Below are 23315 nucleotides of genomic sequence, written 5' to 3'. Positions count from 1 at the left end.
AGTTGTGACTTTTTAAGTTTCAGTCTCTTTTCTTTGCTTTTTCAGCAGGGCAGGAGGTTGTAAGTAAGTGCGGCAGTGGCAACTTTTGCTGAGTTTCTCCTCCATTCTTCAGCAGACTTAAAGTAATTCTGGCGGCGACACGGCACGCACTGAGTTCGGGCTCGTACACCGGAGGGGTGCAGCGGGGCAATAAGGCATTTTATTGGTTCTTAAACCAATCAAACCGAGCGGCCTATTTGGTTTGATTGGTCAGAGTTTTTACAGGATTACAGCAGCTAGAGATAATGGATCTTTTTCACTCCTTTTTCGGAGCCCATAAGTTATTAATAGCTGTCTGGATGTGAAGACCATTTCAAAAAAAATATATTAAAAAGTGTATATTGGAAAATGTTAGCGACCCTACCTTTTAACTTTGCTTATTATAATTTAGGAGAGTTTGTATAAGATTGTTTTAAATTTGACTTTTTTCGTTCTACAGAAAGTTTAATCTATGCACTAGCCTCCTGTACATGTCTAATGCCTGTGGGGGGGCTTGCTTAGTGTATAAAAAGGAGAGAATATAGCTTTTCCAGTCTAGTCATGTATCAAATTGCTCCCACACAGAAGCCAAAACTACAGCAGAGCCAGGATGAAGCATTTCAAATATGTCTGCAAGAAAGGAATCAGCAGGGCAGTGTGAGGCAACCAACACACACGCACAGACTTGCATGTTTTTAATCCTTACTTTTGGTGTTTTTTACTTGGAATCATTGGGATTTTAAAATTACGTGATTGAGCTGAGACACAAGAGAGGGAGCAACACTAGCTGCTTCTACCTGGCAGGTTGATATTGTTTTCACATATAATTTAAGATCTCCAGAACTTAATCTTCTAAAAGAAGACACCTGAACAAGTGTCAAGATATTGTTGCTGCTTGACCACATGTTGTATGACACGAAGTGTCCATTCAAAAGCAGTTTGTAATATAAAAGAGAATGTGTTGTCATTAAGTGATTAGGTCAATACTGTGACCATGGCTAAACTGGCAAGGTTAAAGTAATCGGAACATTAGCAAAAGCAATACCAAGTTTATTTCTATAGCACATTTCATACACATTGGCAATTCATGGTGCTTAACATAGATAAAAGCAAGAAGGAACATCCATATATAAAATATTATGATAAGATACCTATAAATAGTAATTAAATAGAAAATAATACAATTAAGAGAAAAGTAATATAAAAATACAAGGTACATAAAATAGAAATAAAACCTGGATTTAAACATCTGGATCTTCTGGTAGTTTGTTCCAGTTGCATAGGACATAACATCTAAATGCTGCTTCCCCATGCTTAGTTAGGACTCTGGGCTGGACAAGTTGACCTGAGTCCATGGATCTAAGGGCCCTATTCAGTTTATTCTTTAAGCATATCAGAAATGGGCCCATTCCTTTCAGTGATTTATAAATTAGTAGCAGCACTTTAAAATGTATCTATTGGCAACTGGAAGCCAGTGTAAAAAGTTCAGTGCTCTGTTAAACCCTGGAGTAGAAAAGGTTTGGGTCCACCAGTCTGGATCCAGTCCTGATTGGCAACGGCCACGGTCTAATGCTTAAATTTCTTTTTTTATCTATCTCCTTGTTCTTTCTTTTTTATCAGCAAAGAGTTATATAGAAACCAATTGAATGTAGAATTTTTAGCCCGCCCTGGCTGTAGCTTTCACCGGTTAAAATGTTAGATTATATCAGCTGGAAGATCAGGCTAAGATGGCACTTTCCCCACCATTGATAGGCCTACACCTTTTTCCTACTCCACATCTTACTAACAATGTCCAGATGCTCTAATAAAATTGTACAGCCTTGTGGACATTAAAGCAGCACACAATGCATCAAACTGTGATGTCTGAGGGTGCAGATGTTATTTCTAAAACTTTGCTGCAATTTCCTGTCCTGTTTTCACAACATCAATGGTTCTTCCTATCTGTGACATAGGGCCTGTTGCCACATAATAGAAATAGGCCGCTGGGGGTTGTTTCTGACAAATGGGCTGCATCTGTTAAGTTATGTGCTTCTTTGTAGTAAAAGCTAGTTTTGGATTCATCTGGTAAGACATCAGTAATATAGTCAACATGGAAATTAATGACACATGCAGTTTTGAGGGATTTGTATGTTTACATTTCCAGGCTTATTATGTGTTTATATTAACTAGGAGCAGAAGTTAATTCAGCCAATGGAATTTTTATACATGGTTAATGAATGGCTTGTATGTGCTTTAAGGCGGTTATTCTCAGTGGCTCATAAAAGGTTTGCGGGGTGCTCTAGTTGCACATACTGCAGTTTGTGTACTGTTACACTTATATTCTCGCATTCTGACCTATAAGTAAAGACTGCGTGACAGGAACTTTGTAGTTTGTTCTGAGAATTTAGGTAAAACCTACCCAATGAGGGAAGGTGTGTGTGTGTGTGTGTGTGTGTGTGTGTGTGTGTGTGTGTGTGTGTGAGAATGGGTGGTGGGTTAGTAATGCTGTCTGTGTTTGCTCGCCTTGTGTCAGCATTGTGGGGAAGAGATGCTGCAAATGGCAGGTGTGGCTTTGAGAGCCCTATTGTGATCCTTTTAATTCACCATCACTGTCATTAAACAACCTGTGGGTAGCAGGCTCGAAAAAGTCAGAAGGTGAGACAATATCTAAGTGTGTCTCATTTGCAGATCGTATCCTGCTGCTCTATATAGTATTCATGGGGCCGAATCAAATACTGTATCTGTGCTTAAAATGCTGGAGATTTTGAGTCTTGCATGCAACACACGCTTTCTATCTAACGCGCCTTAAAAATTCTGTGTTAAGGTACCAGCATTGACATTATCTAAAACAATCTAATAGAGAGTTAATCATTTTCATCTTTTACGTCACTCATGGAGATATTTCTAGAAACTGACTATATTGTTTATGTAGGATATGTTCATAGGCCTCATATCTGTGAAAGTAATAGCACGTTGTATGAGAAGGAAGGAGGGGGAGTTGAGAACTTTCCGCTCTTACACAGAGTAAGACATTTTCATCTGAGTGTGGTCTAACAGACAGGAAGCAGCAGAAACCCACTGCTTAGTGATGCTGTTCCTATGAGTGCAAGATTCACAGGTCAGTTTGTGGCTGTTTTTTTTCTACCCGGTTTAAAATATTTCACTGCTATTTCTGGCTGTCATTATTTCTCTTATATGCCCTAAAACAAGAAAGTCCAGAACACTGTGCTAAGATAGGGGCATGATAAAAGAGTATATGACGTAGCCTGTAAAGTCTCAGCAGGAAACATGCCTTTTGCATATTTTAATGAAAAATGACCAAAAAATAAGTGGAATCTGGTCTTGGAAACGTTTCTAAACTTTTGTCACTGGGGACATTACTAAGCTTTCATCCCTGTTCTCAGACCATATTATCCCACCAAGGCTAATGTCTAATCTTCAAAAAAATACCAACAGTATGTTAGTTGGCACAAACAACTGTTGTCACAGAAAGGCATGGGTCCATCTCCTAGACCTAGAGCCTCGAGCCTGAGTGGAAAAGTACAAGGTTTGCATGAGATGAGATTAAATTCCATTCTCCTTCTGAATGCCTGGGCTCGAGGTGACACTTTCCTTTCAGTCTTCATTTTGGCCCTGGCACAGCAGAGCCAAATGCCTCCTACTTTAAGACAGACACAATATAGTGTGCTGGCTTGGACGCAGTGCCCCCTCATTTGTGTTTCTGATGCCTTGTGTCTTGCAGCTGCATGCTATTAACCAGTGTCTGTGTCTGCCTCTGTGCCCGTCTCTGCCATTTTATCGCCACATGCATGGTGTGGCCTCAGGATTGCAGTGAAAGCACTCCTTTATTCAACTCACTAAAGTGGAGTTTGAAACATGGTGAGACATGCTGTATTGTGCAACACTGGGTGGTGAGTAAAATGTAGAATGCACAAAAAATACTGTATACAAAACAGTTTTTTATGATGCTGACAGTGCTGTAGCAGTGATGTCTGCCATTGATGCAACTCCTTAAATAACACTTTTCAGACACTGTGACCTTCTACTGCTATAATTTGATCAAGACTTTTTTGTTACCTTGAAATGTAGTGTAGACTACTATACATACTGTACGTTGTCTTTCCCTGAACGGAGCCATGTTTTTACTTCAAAAGAGTTGTGTTTGAGCAGTTGTCCTTGGTGCTAAAAGTTCTGTTGTTACATACTGGTGCATAGTTTAATGACATCTGTACCAAAACATGCCCAAAAGGGAACTGCTGCCCAGAAATGATGACCAGAGGATCCTCTGATGCCTATATGGGCTATCACAGGGCTCCAGGAATGAGCTCGAGCCTCATATCACTGAGTCATTTCCTTTACAGGAACCCAGAGGATCCTGCAAAAACAGCATGTCTGTGCTGACAACCATTCAATAACATGGTAGTGGTAAGCCCACACATTTTCTGCCATCTTGCACACCGGTGTTTTCCTGAACAGCTGAGTGGGGAAAACTAAACCTTTGCAGGACTCATTTACGGTTTTCTGTCAGTGCTGGAATGTGTCTCCCAGCACTGCATGATGAAGGGCAAAATCACAGCCTTTGTCAGTTTTGAAATCTTTGCAGGTGTGAGTGAGCACAGAGAGGACATATACCTGTGTGGGAAAAAGATTTCAAATACCAGGAATACCACCCGCTCTTTGACATCTTTAAGTCCTGTGACCACCTTATTGTATTCACCCTAGTAGACTGCTGAACAGTCATGCCACCTGAACAAATCTGCATATTTGTAACGTGAGCTGAAAATGGCTGATAAGTAAAGTTTGCCCTGGTCCTTTTCTCGCATCTAACAATGTTTGCGCTCACCACATGCAGGGTGAGTCATTGCATAGTCATTCAATTGGCTTAAATTACCTCCTTTCATGGTCAACAATGAGCTCAGCTGAAGAGACTAAAGCAGGGGAAGTAGGGCCTTCTGGGAATGCTTCATTTGTTCATGAATCCTGACTCTAATTGGTTGTTATTGCGACTGGCAGTCACCATGCTGTAGGGGTGGAGTAGGCCAGTGTTTGCTTCATACTCCTCAGTCTGCTGCACACCAGGCTGCCATATATAACAGACAGTTGTAATCGCCTGAGGAGGGGAGATTGATAACAAGATTCACATCACCATGGTCACAGAGAGGGGCCATGATGGAGCCATACTATCAGCTATCTATATAAGTGGTTATCCACTGTATAGAAAAATGTATAGATCATTTTTCAACCGAAGAAAGTCTCAGTTAACCGTAGGTTTGTCATATGACCACTTAGTTTTGTGTGAAACCGCTTGGTGAACTACATCTCTCGTCTCACACAAATAACGTCACCTAGCTTGATGCTCAACTTGCTCGCTAGCTAGCTAGATTAGCTCTGTTCCACAACACATGTAACGTTATCTTACCTGATGTGTTTTATCAAAGAATTTCTAATAAGGGAAGAAGTTCCACTCTCTCGTTACTTCCGGCTTCTGAACTGGTTGCAGTTCCACCAGAGTTCCATATAGGGGGCGCTCACAGGCCAGTGCAGAATGAATGGGACTCTATGGAGCTATACCCCTCAAAATCCACTTTTCTCAGGATATAATTTTTTGTCTAGTAATTTGAATGTTGCATTCGAAAGGGGAGGCTAAGAAAATACACACTGCTGGGTGTTAGATTTTTTTAAAGTGGCTTTTTTGTTCTAAAAAGCTTTTTAAAATGTCAATGACGTCATACACATATACGGCCAGAGATACTGCTTTACGGCAAGCTCTGAGTCGCTTCCTTTGTTCTCTCGAAGCATCAACAACACAGCTGACAGGTTAGGCTCTCCCTGTTAATACACGTGCTAGAAAGAGGTTTGCTAATGATTTAAAGACCACGCCGAAATATTCACTCTGACATTCTGGTTCTGCTTTGGATGCCGTCAAGCGGGATCTCTGATTGTAATCAGTCCTTCACTGACCAATCAGCATTCATTAGCAGAATGCTAGTGTGTTATGGGCAACAACAACTCAACCTGTAACAAATCGAAAGGGCTCGTTCACAACTTTTGACCTATAATCCATGTTGAACTTGCAAAAACTATAATCAAATCTGAGATTTCTCAACGACAATCAGGCGAAAGAGACAGATTTAGCCGTCTAGCTCCATAGAGTCCCATTCATTTAGCACTGGACCGCGATCACCCCCAGTGGAACTCTGGTGGAACTGCAACCAAATTCGGTACAATGGGGCTGAATAGGGAGTGGAACGGCTTTTCTGTAGACGGGCTTTGGTTTTATCCAGTGAAGTGTTTTCAGCAGAGAAGCAAAAGAACAGGCAAGATCCTCTGCTCATTTGAGTAACGTTACATCCCCAGTACGATACACAGAGACATCGTAGCTTCAGTGAGACGTCATCCATGTGACATTGAAGTGTGTAGTCTTTCTAGTTACATATTTTCACAGTCTTATACTTCAACAGTTTAAACAATAAACTGAGACTTTCTTCGGTTGAAAAATTATCTTTTAAATTGACGAACATCATATTTGTAATCCATGGCTCAATTTAAACGGGATAAAAAAATAATTTGCCTCTCCCCGTTCACTCCCGTTGATATTTTTTCGAAAAATCGGTCCCATGGACCAGAAGTAGAAAGGCGTGACTTTGGCTCTCTATATGGCTTTAGGGCTTATTAAATTGAGAATAATAATGAAAACAAACAGTTGCTGTACCAAACTCAACAAAATGTCAGTCATTACAAATTTGCAGACCCCATGGAGTTGACCAACAACTGCTTGTTTTTATTTAAACAACTCGAATGAATAGAGCATCAGTGCATAAGCTGCACTTATCAGTATTTTTAACAATGGATTGGATGACAACGTGCAATGTGAAAGGAGTCGAAACCACAGCAAATTATCACCAACTCTGCAGTTCCCCTAAGCTTTATGGAACGTTTTTTAAGCATCTTTCAGCTTATTGTTTTGGCTCTCATTGGAGTTGTTTAAGTTGTTAGGCAGCCAGGTGTGTTAGGCAAAAAAATTCAAAAATCTTAAAAAATGTACTGTTCGTTACCTGCCCAGCACCAAACAGATGACAGACACAGTAAGCGACTAGCTGGTGAACATAGTGGCGCATTTAGCAGCTAAAGACACAGATAATTCCCCTAAGGGGTTGGTGGAGACCAAAACAGAGCCAAAATGTGATTGACTAAAAACATGTCTTCAAATGAATGCTTATGTTCCTCCGTGTCTGCTGGATGTGGGCTAACACCTTCGCCATAACAACTTCATAAAGGTGATAATACATCAATTGTGTGTTAATAGCTTCTTCAGCTGCTCCCAAGTGGCCAAAATTCAATTAATGCTGTTTAGAAACAATTGATTGGTCATTAAGATAGTAAATTAGTTTTTTAATATCAGAAAGCCAAGGAGTTACAAGAAGAGAGAGAGAGAGAGAGAGAGAGAGAGAGAGAGAGAGAGAGAGAGAGAGAGAGAGAGAGAGAGAGAGAGAGAGAGAGAGAGAGAGAGGGGAAGGGGGATGACATGCAGCACATGTTTGTATAACACCAGTGTTATACATTTCATGCTGTAGATCTCTGGGTCACCAGAATGCCCCGCCCATTAACCATACTAAAATACTCAAGTCTGTCAAAAGAAGGGCCCACCCATAGTGAGTCACAGGCAGTCTATTTGCTCTGTGGACTATTATGCATTGACTAACATCCCAGTAAAATCCCTCACTTCACACTCCTCTTCTTCTCTTCATGACGTAGTTCACTTACAACTCTGCTCCTGTGCTGGGACAAGGCAGCTGTTGTCATGTGCTCAGGGATAATGTGCAGGCTGCATCTGACTAATGGCTGGCTCTCTTGTATCCCTGTCTGCTGTTAGTATGATGCCAACTGGGCCATTCAATTCAATGAAGCACTGACAGGAGGAATATAGAAAATACACACATGCAAACACTGACACAGCGATATAACACAGTTATATTATAGTATGAATACAACAGGCACATAAAGTCACACAAATACAAAACATGGGAAAAAAGAATAGAAGATTTACTGTTTATATTTATTACAGTCTATTTCCCGTCATTTGATAACCCCTTAATGACTTGATGCTGATGATTTGTTTATCATTTACCCCCAGTCCTTCCCGCAACTTCATAACATTCAATTTTCACACTAACAGCTCCATAAATTTCTATAAAACTAACACAAACTGCGATAACGACAAAAGAGGAACCAAGATGCTCTGTCACAGAGCATGCCTGGTGTTTTAGCTTGTCAGATGTGGGAGAAAGGCAGCGAGGCTGGGCAGGGAAATTTCAGAGTGATCCCATATGATACAGACCGCTGCACTTCTACCTCATCCCACATGGTGTCTTGGTCTTCGCAGAGGGCAGATGAGGGCATCAGCTGTAAATGTGTGTGTGGTCCATGTAATATTATAAATGGAGCAGGCAGACACACGTCCACCATATATTCATTTATTTTTTAACCTGATTTATAAATCTTTCTCCATTTGGAGGCCTCGTCCAATGCATCCCCTCTTTCCTGCTTGAGTCTGGTAATGGCTTGTCATACTCTCCCAGGGCAAACATGCCAAGAAGACTAAGGCACTGAAGAGCTCCAGACAGATGGCAGCAGCATCCAGCTTTGGCAGAGGTGGGCATGGACACTGCCCAGCAGAGACAGCAGAAGGGACTGACTGGAATGAAACATTAGCCTTCAAAAAGATTTAGTTTCCCTATGTCTCTTTCTTTATCTCCCAAAGCGATGCTTTCCAGACCACGACCACATGTTACGTTTCTGTCTGGATGCTTAGCAGGAAGATAAACTAAATCGTAAAATGTGTTTGGCCCCTGTGCCCCTCAAGCTGCTCAAAAGTTCAGTGCTCCTCTATCACCTCCTTTCCTATTACCCCCTCCCTTTAAAACTTCAAAATACAATTGGGCCTGGTATGCAACTTTGTCATACAGGCATTTCAAAGCAAGTGAGCTCCACCCTGCAGCAGTGGGAAAAGCCAGAATGGTGTATGTGTGTGTGTGTGTTGAGGGGGTATACTACACTGCCATCTTTTACTTCTCTACTGCTGCCAGCTCTTTGGTCTCTGGGAAAGAGGATGGTGGGGGTTTGTGGCCCTGCAGTGGTCCATTTATTCTTCAGTTCCTGCCGTCCTTCAGCCCTGAAACCTGCCTTTGGGTATTGGGTCGTTGGGACACACCTCAACACACACACACACACACGCGTGCGCACACACACACACACACACACACACACACACACACACACACACACACACAGCAACATGACCACCAGTTTCCCTCCCCCGCTGCCTGTGATCACAGTAACTCCCTGAGGGTCAACACGGAGGAGCTACCAGAGCTTCATTAGACGAGTGATCTCTCGCTTTTGTGTGTGTGTGTGTGTGTGTTTCTATGTCGTGGGAGGGTTCGTTCAGACCTTCTCATGTGATCATAATATCAGCCCCCAGAGTCTTATGATCTAGGGTGGTGAGCTGATTGGTGTCTTCACTTCAGGGGTGGACACAGCTATGAAATAAGAGGTGTTAGTTGAGAATGAGTTGTGCACTGTCATCCTCCTGAGTATACGCTGATTAAATTTTAGAAAATGAATCGAAGAAAATAAATTGGCAAGTTAAAGTTAAAAGTTATTTTTCAAGCAAAAATGCCAGATGTTTGATAGTTCAGGTTCTCAAATGTATGTTAAATAAAGGTAAATTGAATATTTATAGGGTCTGGATTGTTGGTCGGACAAAACAAGCTATTTGAAGATTCACCATGTGCTATATTTTGATAATCATTTTTCATTGTTTTCTGATGTTTTATAGACCATACATTTATTCAATTCATCCAGAAAAAAATAGACAAATGAGTTTGTTTCAGCCCTAGCTTATTTAGAAGATAACCTTAGTATTATCCATAATAGCTTCTTCTCTAACTTTTAAGCCTCTTAAAAGAAAACGCTGAACGAATGAGGACAACCTTTAAAATATTTTATTATAATTATCTCTGATATTTGGATTAAGATGAGTAAAAGTAACTGTACAAGATCAAAAATAGCTTTCTAATGCTTGCAGGAATACAATTACATTGTCATGAAGCCTGAAACCTGTTAAAAACTATTTTTGGACAAGCACCAATGACTTTTTTGCTTGGTCTTGACTCACTGTGTGAGTTCATTAGAGGGTTTGTCAGGCAGGAATTAGACAGTGATCTGATTTCTCTGCTGAGACTTGTGGCTTTTTTAGCTTTCAGAACTAGACATAGCCCATAGATACGTACAGTATGTCCAGCCTGAAGCTGTGTAGGTCTTTTAGTTGAATGGTGAATTTTTAGGCCTCAAAAATACTTTTATCCTCTCGCACGAGCACTGTTGCACTACTGTCCCTGCTCCCCCCTGCATCTCTTGTCTTAATTAAACTGATCTAATATGTCTCCTGACCTTAGCCCCTATCTCTTTCTCTCTCTCTCTGGCAGGTGTAGATGCTCCAGGCGCAGCGGGACCCAGCCTCCGTGTCAGAGAGGGAAGAGGCTGCTCCCACCTGGGCCACAGCACTCCGCTGAAACTGGGCTTGTGGTCTCTCTCTCGGTGCAACAGCCCAGATTGGAGAACAAGAGGAGGACGACAGGGAAGCCATTTTGTGAGGTGCCGCGAGTCTCAGGAGCCAGGAGTAGTCATAGCCCAGATATTTTAGGCTGCTCCCTGCCCTCTGAACTGAACATGACGACTGCAATACAGCCCAGTGAACTGGTGTTTGAATTTGCCAGCAATGGGATGGACGAAATCAATCAGGTACGTATCACGCTTGAGAAACCACATTTCAAACTTTTTAAATCCATTTTTTTTGTTGCATTTATGCATAACTGGGCTTGTAGACTATATGTTTTATTCAATCAAAAGACCTTTGGCCCAATGTTTGACGATCCATCTTCTTCAACTAGATCTTGTTGATAAATGTAAGATTTTTCATAGCAGGGCAAACCATACTTGTGCAAACAGCATGGCCACTGGGGTGGGATTAGCTGTGGCTCAGAGCCTGTGATCTTTAACTGTGACAACATATTGGAGAACGAGGCAGGCAGAGGGGAAGATGGAGCAGAGAGGAGGTCTGGGAAGAGAAGTGTGGGCTGCTGGGAGAACAGAAATGGAAAGACTGAAAAACCTGCAGCGAGGTTAGGGTGCGTGGGAGGGAAAGGGTGGGGCTTGGCCATGAATGTGTTTTTGGCACAAAGGTTACTGTGTGTGCATACTATGTGAACCTGTGCCTATGTGTCTTTTCATTGCCCGATCAGGTTTGCAGTTATCTCATCCCCACAACCTTGTCTGAAGCCTGTGGAGCAGGCTTGATTGTAAGTGTGGTGGTATGTGTGTTTATGTTTACTGGTATCTGTATGTGTGTATCTAGAATGAGAAGTTGTCACTGGATCCGTTAATAGAACCAGTTCAGGCCTAACCTGACAAACCAGTTACAAGGCTGCTTGGAAGGGATGGGATAATTCTGTTAAAAGGTCTTACATTGTTCCAGTGCTACAATTTTGTTCCTTGCTGCACCCACTCAGCCTGTTATGTAAGCATCATGCCCCTATTTACCAAGTCCTGGAAATCCCCCCCCCCCCACCCCAAAATAAAAAAAAGGAACATCGCACAACATACTACTGCAGTGGCCATTTTGTTGTGGAGCTGAATGAAATCATAGAGTGCGTTTTGTAAAGATTAGCCATACGTATTGTTTTTTTAAGTCAATAAGTAGCTCCCTAAGGTATATTATGCAGGGACTGCAGGATGATACTTGGCTTTGTGATTTCCAGCACAACGAGTAGCCATAAACAACGTGTGGGATCTGAAGTGGAAATAAAAGTAAAGGTTTCTACATTGTCAAGCTACAGAAACATAGGTATTTGGCTTTTAGGTACACAACATGATAGTATCTCTCAACCTACGGGCTGCTGCACTGTCAAATATGATAATGAGGATATTGAAACTGTACAGGCAGTTGGATTAATTGTGGCTGTGCAGGTAAAGCAGAAGAGAGTTGGGTGTGGAGGGAACAGCTTGCACAGATGCTGTTGCTTTCAAAGGCAGAATGGGGAACTCAGAAATGCAAAACTACCCGATTCTTATCGCTCCTGTTTCCCTACTAGAAACACTATTCGAGTCAGCAAAGAGGAAGAAGCCGTTAAAACCTTCATGATGTTCAATATTATTTGTCAGACTGAGTTACATGTTGGGCACCAGTTCTGAAAGTCCTGAAAGCCCCACCTTATCGCTATTTTAAACCTTTAAACAACAGGCTCTTTCTTCCATAGTGATTATCTTTCACATTGCAACATGGAAACACTTGGTTTACATAACAATACAAGGCTAGTTTGAAGGTGTTCCCAGCAAAAACAGAACCCAGTTAACATCAAAACAACAGCAGAGACAGCAGCTTCAGATGTCTGATGCTCTGTCAGCAAACTGTGAGGGACTCAGACTCGTCTGATGGGAGGAGGGTGGGAGGTGCTGCTTTTTCAGGAGCTGAGCAGACCAATAGTCAAAATGCCTTTGTCCACACACACACACACACACACACACACACACACACACACACACACACACACACACACACACACACACACACACACACACACACTTGACTCCCACTCAAGGACAGCAAACATCATTTAGGCCCAGGCAAGTAGATGTGGTAGCCTCACTGTCTAGCTATCTGATAATATGTCTACCAAAGACTCCGATTAATGGGAAACATTCAGTGTATGTCAGTGAGACATTGACTGTAGTCAAAGCAAAACTTAGGGTTTTTATTAGCCCCTTGAGATTTTATCTGCTGAGATGTCATTAGCTGTTTGTTGTTGATCTTCTTATTGGAGATGTCTTGTGGAGCCATCTTGCTCTCTTCACAGACATCTACATTATGTATAGTGTAACAAATTACTATTAAAGAATTGTTGTGTAGTTACTCCTGGTCCTGCCTGGGAGGCTCAACCTTGTAATACTGTGTCCAAATAATGAGCCGATCTGTTATTTTCCTGGTTAAAGTGTAGCCAAATTGGGAGAGTATCCATAGACTTCATTGCCTCCTCTTCCCACCCCCACTGCTCAAAGCCCAGACACCTGGTATGCCCCAGAGGTCCAAACCAACAATGGGCACTTGTGCAAAAAGACAGATAACCCTTTATCCTACTGTTCCTCCTACTGCACCTTTTCTCTATCCGGTTCCCTCTTTAATTAGGTCATGACTGTAAAAATGTGTTCTTAATTGATCTGGATACAATTACCACATAATACACACATGTATATTTAAGGAGACGATAAGCCACTGGTTAATAATTTTTATTATTTGTAATACACCTTAGTCACCCCAGTCACCCCAGTGCAAATTCTCAAGTTCTAGGCGATGCAGCTTGTTATTTGTATGGTAGCATTGTAAGTTACACCCTGATTACAGGCAGCATGTTATCAAGAAGGTGTTTGTCCGGTTATGCATACAATCATCTATTGTTTGGACACACAACTATTTTCTTATTCTTTTAACTTATACATTTTTGAAAGGATGCACTTCTCTTATCCCTGGTGGGCCGAAACAGTTCTGTTATCAACATTTGATGTGTTTTAGTGTTTCAGTGTGGTTTGGACACAATACACTGAAAAGCCAAAGCAGTTGCATTAGTTTCTTGGCACTGACATGGTAAAAGAAATTATTTCAATGCATTTTTTTAAGTGTAGTCTGCTGCCATCTGCTGGTGGGGACTCTGAGTTGTTTTGCATCAAAGTACTTGGCGTACATATTGTCAGTTTTGTTTTATGCTTTCTGATTCAGATCTGCCTCACATGTTGTATGTTTTTCATACTCTTTGAAATAAACAAATGAACAAATGTTGCTTCAGGCTACTAGAACTAGAAAAAAACAAGAGTCTTAGAGGACCACATGTCTGACTTATTCAAAGGACTGAATTAGTCCCCATGTCTTTCCCATTGACACGTACCAAGCACCCAGTGAGCACTTTTGACCCAGTCTGTGTTTGAGGAGCTCTCAAGTATGTTGGGCTTCGCAGTTGTTTCAACGGTTTGGCCCAAGCTCCAGTAATTCCATCTGTTCCTCGGCTCCTTCCTGCATCAGACTGAGCCATGCCTGAAATGAGACGGCAACGTTAGAATTCCCAAAGCACGTTTAGGACATGATGAAGGGTGTGCTCGCCTGCAACTCACGATTGATCCATTAACATTCAATTGGGCTTATATCATTTCTGAGCATAAGATTAACTTCTCAGGAGAAGTAGGCCAAATCAAACAGCTGGTTCCTGTCTTCTTCAGAAGATCCCTGTGGACCGCTGTAACACCACAGAAATGAGCTCTACTCCATGCTATGTGCCTCCATATTAGCTGAAATTGAGTATGAATCTGTAATATTTTACAAGGCAATAAAAATAAGAGACCAAAACTGGTTATAACATTAATCTGATGTCATCTGGGGTTTTTATATTGCATTTGCATATACATATACGTATGTGCAAAGACTGTCAGTCCCCTGCCTCCCTGTGATAGCTCATGTGTTGCAATGTCTCATACCTTTCTCTCTGTTTGTGTGTTTGTGTGTGTGTGTGTGTGTGTGTGTGTGTGTGTGTGTGTGTGTGTGTGTGTGTGTCCTCTCTCTGTTCAGCTGGACGACCCGTCAGTATTCCCAGCGGTGATTGTTGAGCATGTGCCTGCAGCCGATCTGCTGCAGGTCTATTCCGGCCTGGAGTCTGACGAGGTGACCAACGGCATCATGGTGGACACCACTCTCCATGTCGTGGAGGAACCTTCCATCTTGGTGGGAGGGGTCGACCTCTCAGGTAAAGATATTTTACTTCACTATAATTTAAAGGGAACTGTGCTCAGTAAGGTGCACACACAGTAGACTAGTGTTTAAGTCCAGATTAGAACAGTTGTGGAAGACCACGTTAAGCAGGAAAATCACAATCTACACATTTGGTCTTTGCTCAGATTCACAACTAAATCTAAATCTTTTTTTAATTGTTAATGAAACAAATGGGAATCTTACCATCTGTGTAGTGCTTTACTTTACAGGTCCATTATTTCCAAGATGTTTCTTACAAAAGAACTGTGATTTGATACTAATTATCATCAAATAGAGAAAGTGTTTAATTGGTACACTTCCAATTAATTCATTACAATGAATTGCCTGCATAAAGCAGAGAGTCTTTAGTCAGTGCACAGTACTGTAGGCCGGGCACCTGAATATGCAAAATGTGAAATTTGTCTATATGCAATACCATTCACCATATGTGGAGTACAAACCTTTCCAATTATAAATGATTGATTCTTTTCTTTAAAATGAGTCAAAAATAACATTGTTCTTTATAGGAAAACTTAATAATAAAAATGAATAAGAAATGAATTGGTAATCACTGGCCTGTAAAATAAATCATCTATTTACAGGATTTCTTAGCCTGTACCTGCGTTTTCCTGTTTTTCCTTAATTCTTTATTTACCTAGCAACAACAATCTCTTGTTTGTGTAAACGTCCCTCAGCACAAGTGAAATTGATCATAATGTCAACCTTTAAACTCATTTAATGCTAGCAGGCACAAAAAGGGGCCTGGTAGTCATTGTTAGCCATTCAGCTGTCTCAGACAAAGAGCCAGCCATACAACTACTCAAATACCACAATATACAAAGTAGTTTCCCACAAAGATTTCATATTGATGAATTTGTTATTGTCTGGTGGACAGAAACAACAGTCTCTGGCCCAGATGACAGCATGGAGACGAACGAAGCTGCAGCAGCTCTTCTTAACATGGAGTCTCCAAACAACATTTTGGACGAGAAGCGTATGAGTAAGTTATTTGGCATATTCCACATTTCAACTTTGATCTAACATATTTTGAGCATGAGAGGCATTCGTTATGGACTATTCATGGTTTGTCTGTGTTTCTATATCTTTTGTTTATGTGTAGTTCACACCTACGGCACTCTGCTGGAGTCAGACTTGACATACGCCCCTCTCAGGCCTGACCAGATGGATAATGATGCCCTTGACATGTCCCTAGATGAGGACACTTCATCCATGGATGAGATACCCCAAAGGTGTCCCTTAAAACCTCAGAAAAAAACCAAAGGTAACACTGTAGTCATCCTCTTTTTCACTCAGTTATCCCTTGTGCTAAAATTTCAGTCTTGTCGGTAATTGGATGATTTCACTGTGACCTCTCACTTTATAACACACAACCCCTCAATTTGAATCGTAGTGCGGAAGCCGCGGGCGGTGCGTCCCTGCTCCCCGATCACCACTCCTAACCTGCCACTCAGGAAGAAGAGCAAAGAGGGCAAAGGTAAGCCTCACTAACTTGTCCGCTTCTCTGTAATGAGCCAATAAAAATCAAGGTCTCCCCTCCTCTTGTGTACGCTCTGTTTCCTCCCGTGGAGTGTGCAAACAGCAGTCCTCAACCCCTGCAGTCCGTCGGGGCTGAATCTGGTCGAGTTAATGGATGAGGGGATCTCAGGGTGCTGGGAAACAGAAGTGATTGCAGGCTGGAGGGCACATTGATGCTCTACCGATAGAAGCAGACTAGTGCTGCTTGATGTGAATCCTCATTGCACCATACAGTGTGACACAAAGAGGAAGGGGCTGGGGACGACAGGTTCAGCTGCACACATATACATCACCCTGTCACGGTGTCCGGGATTCAAGTGACTACAGGGAGCGTTGCTGTTTTTAACCAGTTCTGGCCAAAGCATCTCACAAATTAGAGTCATCTACTCCCAGGCTTGGTATAAATAATTAACTTCCAAGGCACACATGCACACATGCAACTGACACGACAATGGTTATTAGAAAAGAGTAGTTTCTCCTGCAATCCTTTAGCTTCCATATAACATTTTTAAGTAAGACTCTAAATTACTAAATGAATTATAGGTGTCTATAGCACAGCTCTAAGGCCTCACCATAAATGTCTGATGTGCTTAAATGTTAAAAACATGATTTAATTTAGTTTCCCCCCTCCCCCCCCAATATTTGCAGGCAGCACGATCTACCTGTGGGAATTCCTTCTGGCTTTACTGCAGGATAAGAACACCTGTCCCAAATACATCAAGTGGACACAACGAGAGAAAGGCATCTTTAAGCTGGTGGACTCCAAGGCTGTTTCAAAGCTGTGGGGCAAACACAAGAACAAGCCTGACATGAACTATGAGACCATGGGAAGAGCTCTCAGGTAAGTGGAACATCAAAATGGGCACCACTTTTTAAAGCTTCATCATCATGCACATAAGCTCCCATTTAGCTCTAAACCCAGAAGACATGAATCCACAGATATGTTCATAACAACACGATGATTTTAGGAGGATGTTAAATTTGAAGGATGATAATGTCTGTAATGTGATGAACAGCTCCTTATCTACTTTCTCTTCTAGGTACTACTATCAGAGAGGCATCCTGGCCAAAGTGGAGGGGCAGCGACTGGTCTATCAGTTTAAGGAGATGCCAGCTGATCTGGTGGTGATCGAGGATGAGGACGCAGGCTCTGATGTCAACGTTGGCTACGGGAATCAGAGATCTAACAACGGGCGGTCTATGGTCCGTGGAGGGTCCAAAGGGCACGGGAGGGCTCATGGTCAACACCAAGTCTCAGTGAAGCAAATGAAGAAGGAGCCTATTGATGAATATCTGTACCAGGAAGACGGACAGACCGAGCAGCTCCTTCACTCTGTCAATATGTTGCAGGCCAACCATGGGTCGGCTGTCCAAGATCAACATATGAGGTAGGAGATTGCCAACCTTACAGTGACAAAAAAACTCAGGGAAGTCATTGTTCCCATTCAAAAAATTGTTCCAGCACAGCTAACCGACTGCTGGCTGTAGTCTTTCATAATTTAAACGGGCAGACATGAGAGTGGTAACAATCTTCTCATCTAACTCTCAGCAAGAAAGCAAATAAGCATATTTCCCGAAATGTCAAATTATTCCTCTAAGGGATGCTTAATAAATGTCTTTATCTAAAGATTCCGTCGATATAAAATCAGTCGATATGTTGTATCAGATTTTTGTAGCTGTCAAATATCAATATCAGTGTGAACCTCAGAAATCCAACGTCAGACAGGATCTTTTCCAAACCCATAGGATGCTTTGATAGCAAACATCTTTTCACGTGAGTGTTTAAGGTGTGAAGCTTATTTATTCGGTGGCCGTGGAAATTCACAAATTTGAGAACCCCTCACACATAAAATTACTCAAATCTGGTGGTCATACACACATGCATAAAAATACACTTTAAAAATTTTTAAATTCACATTATATGACTCAACCCATGTTGACATTTTATTAATGGCTGCAACATGAAAGGGAATTCAATTCAATCTTGAAACCTTGGCAGCTTTTCAGAAATTGAGATAAACTGTTTGCTCAAACCTTTGATGTGGAGGAATGGACACAGTAACAGCAAAACATGTAAAATCCAATCCAGTAGCCGTGCAGTACATACTACCTTTGTAAATCTTATAATGCTTATTTGTTGTTGATGTGTTGACCCAGTTCTTTGGTATTCTTAGTTTCTTAGTTGTTATACTGCCTGCACAATCAATGTATTATCAGTCATCTGGCTGTTAAACATCGCTGTTAAACATCGTCTGCAGTTAGGAATCAAGGAGAATAATGACTTCTGCAGTACAGCTGACAACGCAGTTTGTTATATTAATAAGGGCATTAGTTCTGCTGTTTAGGATCATTGCTGTGCACTGGGCAACTTTCTAAATAGGGTTCCATTAAAAAATAATTCTTTTCTATATTTGCAAAGCTACAAACTGATTATTTAATTACAACAGCTCTGTCAGAGAAGATGAAGAAACACAAGTACGTAATCAGTTAATTTTGTCTTTTCAGGGCCATGACTGCTCCTGCATCAGTTCCTATGGTCCTGACATCTCCCGGCTCTCTTCAGTCTGTTCCGCTCACCACGGTTATGGCCAACGGGGACTCCTGCCACTCCTCCCCCCCTCGGGTTATTCTCCACACCATGCCCTCCACCACAGCAGGTGGTAAAGATGTGCTCACCATCCAGACGGCCTCTCTAGCAGGTGGCGCAAACAGCCTGCAGGATGGCCTATCTCGGCACCTCTTGGTCACCAGTATGGGCTCCTCTGTCTCTTCCTGTTGCACTTCCCCTCCAGGAGTCATTAGTTCCACTGCTTCTAACCTCAGCACTCTCCCTCGCCTGGTCACCATCAACACAACGTGTGGGCAGACCATGGTTGCACAGCAGCCAGGCACCGTAATTGCCACTGTGCTCAAATCCAGCGACTTCTCAGGGCTGCATGTCAAAGAGGAGATGCTGGACCCCAGCTACTTCCAGTCGATGGTGAATGGTGATCCATCACTGGCGGAAAATATCTTTGACAAAGAAGAGATTGAGATAGGGGAAGCAGAGCTGCAGTATAGGACTGTGATCATTGATACCAGTCAAAGTCAGGGCTATGAGGCTGCGAGTGAAACTATAATGAATGGACATTTCTCCCAGAGCAGCAGTCCCGGTGAGGGCCTGACCCCTGTAGAGGAGCTGGAAGTGCGTGGGGAGATGTCCCTGCAGCCTGAGCAGGGACTCAAAGGCCTGCAGGAGCTGCCACTGTCTGTCCACTTGCCTGCAAACTTTGTCCAGATAAAGACAGAGCCTGCAGAGGCTTAGGGCTGCAGGACACAAGCTGAACCAAAAACAGCAATTGAATCCATTTTGACCACAGACTTAATGTTTTCTTTTTGTACCACAGTGATCTGATCAAAGATCAGAGCGAGGGATCTTGCAGCATGTTCGTCTGGAAGGTTGGTCAGTTCAGCCTCAGGATTTATTGTTTACTCACATATTTTGTGACTATGTGCCTAATTTAAAAAATCAAGGGAGTGTTAAGGTTTTCTAAAGAGTCACTTTTCAGATTTGGGATACTTTTCCATAGACATTAACACACACAGATACATATACACAGAAACACAGACAACAACCTCCCCCTCCAGGAGAACAGCCATTGGATAAACCAGGGATCCCTGTCTACCAAATGTGCCAGTTAGTCATTTTCTTACCTTGAATCTCATTGGACTTGTATGTTTAAAGAGGAGAATGCAACAAACCAAAACTGCGGACTGAATGCCAAATGGTGCACTGAACTCAGACTTCTGAGAACGTGCAGGGGACGTGTGTTAAAAAAATAAAATAAACAACATACAAGTTTGGATGCTGTGTCACAGTGTCCAATCTGGAGAAAACGAAAAAGCTCAGAGTTTAATTGAAGAGTGCCTTACAGGAAGTTCATACAGCTCAAGACTTTTTTGTGGAAACGTCTGGGAATAAGATAAAAAATGGACTAAATGGCTTTTCAGACTTTTAAGAACGTATTACTCATTTATTTTCATATAAACAAAACAGGCATCCGTTAGTCCTGGCCTTAAAACACGGTGTTACTATGGAAACGGGCATTTTCTGTCCACCAAGGACAGTCTCTAAAAACTGTTTGTATAGAATTGCAAACTGGAGGCACAGCAAGATAGCGAGGCACAAACGGAGTGAAAGAGTACGCAGGATAAAACTGATTTTATCAGCTTCTGCTTTAGAGGCTCCAAGGTTTAAATCCTGTTGAAATCGAATATATATGGATATATATATATGGATATATATATATATATATGTGTGTATATATATATATATATATATATATACATACACACACACATATAATATAATATACAATTGAGATTCAATTTTAAGGCCATAGTGAATTTATTTATTTTGTGAATTTCTAAATTCTGTATAAAAAAGGCACATTTGTCTTCTATTTACGTGTGTAAACATGAGGGAAAATACATAGATTATGAACCTTAATACCAGGAAGCTTATTTGGTATTTCTTTTTTAAGACCAACATTTTTTATTTGTATAGTATTCCATATAATCAGCTTTGAGTTTTGGACTCGAGTGCTCAGTGCAGCATAATTATTCCACTGTTATATTCTCTTATTGTAGATATCCTCTGTTGTGTGTCTGATTTGAACATGCGCTGAATGTGCTTTGGTTCCTTCTTTTCAACAGACATACCTCTTTACCTTTTTCAACAGCATTAGGGACTATGCATTCAAAAAGATGTTCTGCATAAAGTATCAAATGTATCAATCAGTATGTCTGAAATCATATCTCAAGTTTCTTTAGTTATTTGGTACAAAGACGTACCAGTGCTGTTTTTAAAGCTCCTCTCCTCCTCTCTCCTCTCTTCCTCTCTCCTCCTCTCCCCTCATTTTCTCTGGCCTAGTCTCCTTTCTTATTGTCTTCTCTTCTTATTTTTCTCATCTCCACTCCTCATCTCCTCACATCTTCTTTCCTCTTCCTCTCCTAGTCTCTGGTCAGTCCAGTCTGTGCCTTCTTTATTTGCTGTCCCATTTTGTTAAGGACCGCTCAGGCTAGCCATCCGATTGGCCCCTCTGTCCGGCCGGCGATGAAGCCATATTGACCCTGAGTGGTATCACAGTTAAATTGGTTGTATTTTCCACCCAGACTGTAGCTGCAGAGTGAGGACATTCAGACATACTGACCATCCGATCTGGCACCTAAGGACATGAGTTAAACACTGCTTTACAACCCCTCATCAGCCAAAGGGCTCTGAATGTATACTTATTGTATAAATACGTGCACATGTTTGACAATCAATAATTACACTGGGTTACATTTGCATAGAAATCTGTCTTTGAGTTGGGATTTGCCTTTCCTTTCTTTTTTTTTGCGTTGTGTATATTCCCGTATCTGCCCTGCCTTTTCCCTAAAGCTTGTTGTCTCTGAGATGTTGAGGTATGTCCACTGCTTATCTTTAGTTGCTATCTATTGCATCCCTTATACTGAATATAGAGTAGATTTTTAAGAAAAAGTCAATGTACTAATTAAAAACAAAATTCTCATTACTGAATAACCAGTAACCAGTTGTTGTTTTTATTGCAGAAAAAGTGGTTTTTAAATGGTGAGGCACAGATAAAATGTCACTCAAGTCACATTTAAAAAAGAATTAAACAAACTAAATTCAACTTTGAAAACAAATAGCTCGCAAGGGGTTACTATGTCAATTAATTTCTTCTGTCGAGATAATGGAAATGAAGCATTTCTGCCTCAAAGTCATATTGTTGGGTTGTTGCCGCTTTGAGGGACATTCGACCACATGGCATTTGAAGAGAAAGAAAACACGACTGGAGGGAACTGGATTGGAGCCATTTGCAGGCCAGAGACTGATTGGACTATACTGAAGAGGACTGCTTCTCCAGTTGCTGTGGGTGGATTCATTAGCATGTGACATGCCCAGAACTGAAGACAGCCGAGTCTGTCACCACAGCTTGCAGAGTGAAGTGTGTGTTTGTGTGTGCGTTTGTGCGTTTAGGCTGTGGCTGCCGTGTGGCAGGGTTACTGACTTGGATTGATTCTGTTAGAGCATGTGTTATGTTTGTGTGTGTGTGTGTGTGTGTGTGTGTGTGTGTGTGTGTGTGTGTGTGTGTGTGTGTGTGTGTGTGTTGGGGAGTGCATTGGTTTGATTTGACTGTGTGTGTGCGTGTGTGTGTTCAGGGTCGGGGAGGAGGGGGTTTGGTGGTGTTAAGGAAGCTGTCTGGCAGCAGGTTTTGCCTACTGTGGTAGCTCTGTCTACACGCACATGCACAGCTGTGTACCACACAATCTAATCTTGCCATAGGGTTAAAAACACGCACACACACACACACACACACACACACACACACACACACACACACACACACACACACACACACACACACACACACACACTACAACCTTCTTCACTCCAACAAACATCTTCATGAGCTGGGTATGTAGTAGAAATGAGTCTGAAAATCACCAACCAACAACCCTCCATTACATCTAAATGGACACTTTGCTTTTCTGCTCAGCGGTTCATCGATCACCTGCCATATGTCAAGCGGAGGCTGTTATGGATTACTAAAATATTGAGGGGCTACTAGCAGCCGATACGTCTGTGATATTCCTTTGGTTAGTGAGTCAGAGACCCTGAAGATGGAGCGAGAGTCTGGTCCTGGGAGAGGAGGACTATTTCTGTGTCGCCTGCAGCCACTGACACAGCGCGAGTGTTTACTGCTGTGCCATGCTGCCTCTCACAGTGGGAGCAGTTGAAGGATGACGGCTGACATTATTGTGCCTCCAGCCTGTAGCAGGAACAGTACAGGGAGAGCATATTTAACCATCAGGTCACCAGACCAACTGCAACATTACAGAGAAAAGGAGTTGATGACTGCAGTCGCATGGCCGTTGCAGCAATATG

The 23315-nt window shown here is 41.9% G+C and overlaps 1 protein-coding gene across 3 annotated transcripts in view; it reads left to right on the top strand.

Moving 5' to 3' along the window:
• The window catches only part of elf1 (E74-like ETS transcription factor 1), a 42683-nt gene extending 20729 nt beyond the window's left edge, over positions 1 to 21954 (top strand). For 2 of the 3 annotated variants that reach the window (XM_078260268.1, XM_078260266.1), the window contains exons 2-10: positions 10485 to 10800; positions 11301 to 11357; positions 14669 to 14843; positions 15744 to 15848; positions 15969 to 16130; positions 16260 to 16343; positions 17033 to 17225; positions 17425 to 17772; positions 18890 to 21954. In XM_078260268.1, the coding sequence (XP_078116394.1) occupies positions 10729 to 10800; positions 11301 to 11357; positions 14669 to 14843; positions 15744 to 15848; positions 15969 to 16130; positions 16260 to 16343; positions 17033 to 17225; positions 17425 to 17772; positions 18890 to 19688 (1995 nt within the window). In that variant the 5' untranslated portion in view covers positions 10485 to 10728 and the 3' untranslated portion in view covers positions 19689 to 21954. The remainder of the gene's footprint in view (positions 1 to 10484; positions 10801 to 11300; positions 11358 to 14668; positions 14844 to 15743; positions 15849 to 15968; positions 16131 to 16259; positions 16344 to 17032; positions 17226 to 17424; positions 17773 to 18889) is intronic. The other variant, XM_078260269.1, reaches the window with a different exon arrangement.
• Positions 21955 to 23315: the final 1361 nt, after the last annotated feature.

This window comes from Sander vitreus, chromosome 10 (assembly GCF_031162955.1).
Source record: "Sander vitreus isolate 19-12246 chromosome 10, sanVit1, whole genome shotgun sequence".
In the NCBI taxonomy this organism is placed as follows: Eukaryota; Metazoa; Chordata; class Actinopteri; order Perciformes; family Percidae; genus Sander; species Sander vitreus.
The sequence above is the reverse complement of the archived record's forward strand: the minus strand, read 5'-3'. Positions and strand labels throughout refer to the sequence as shown.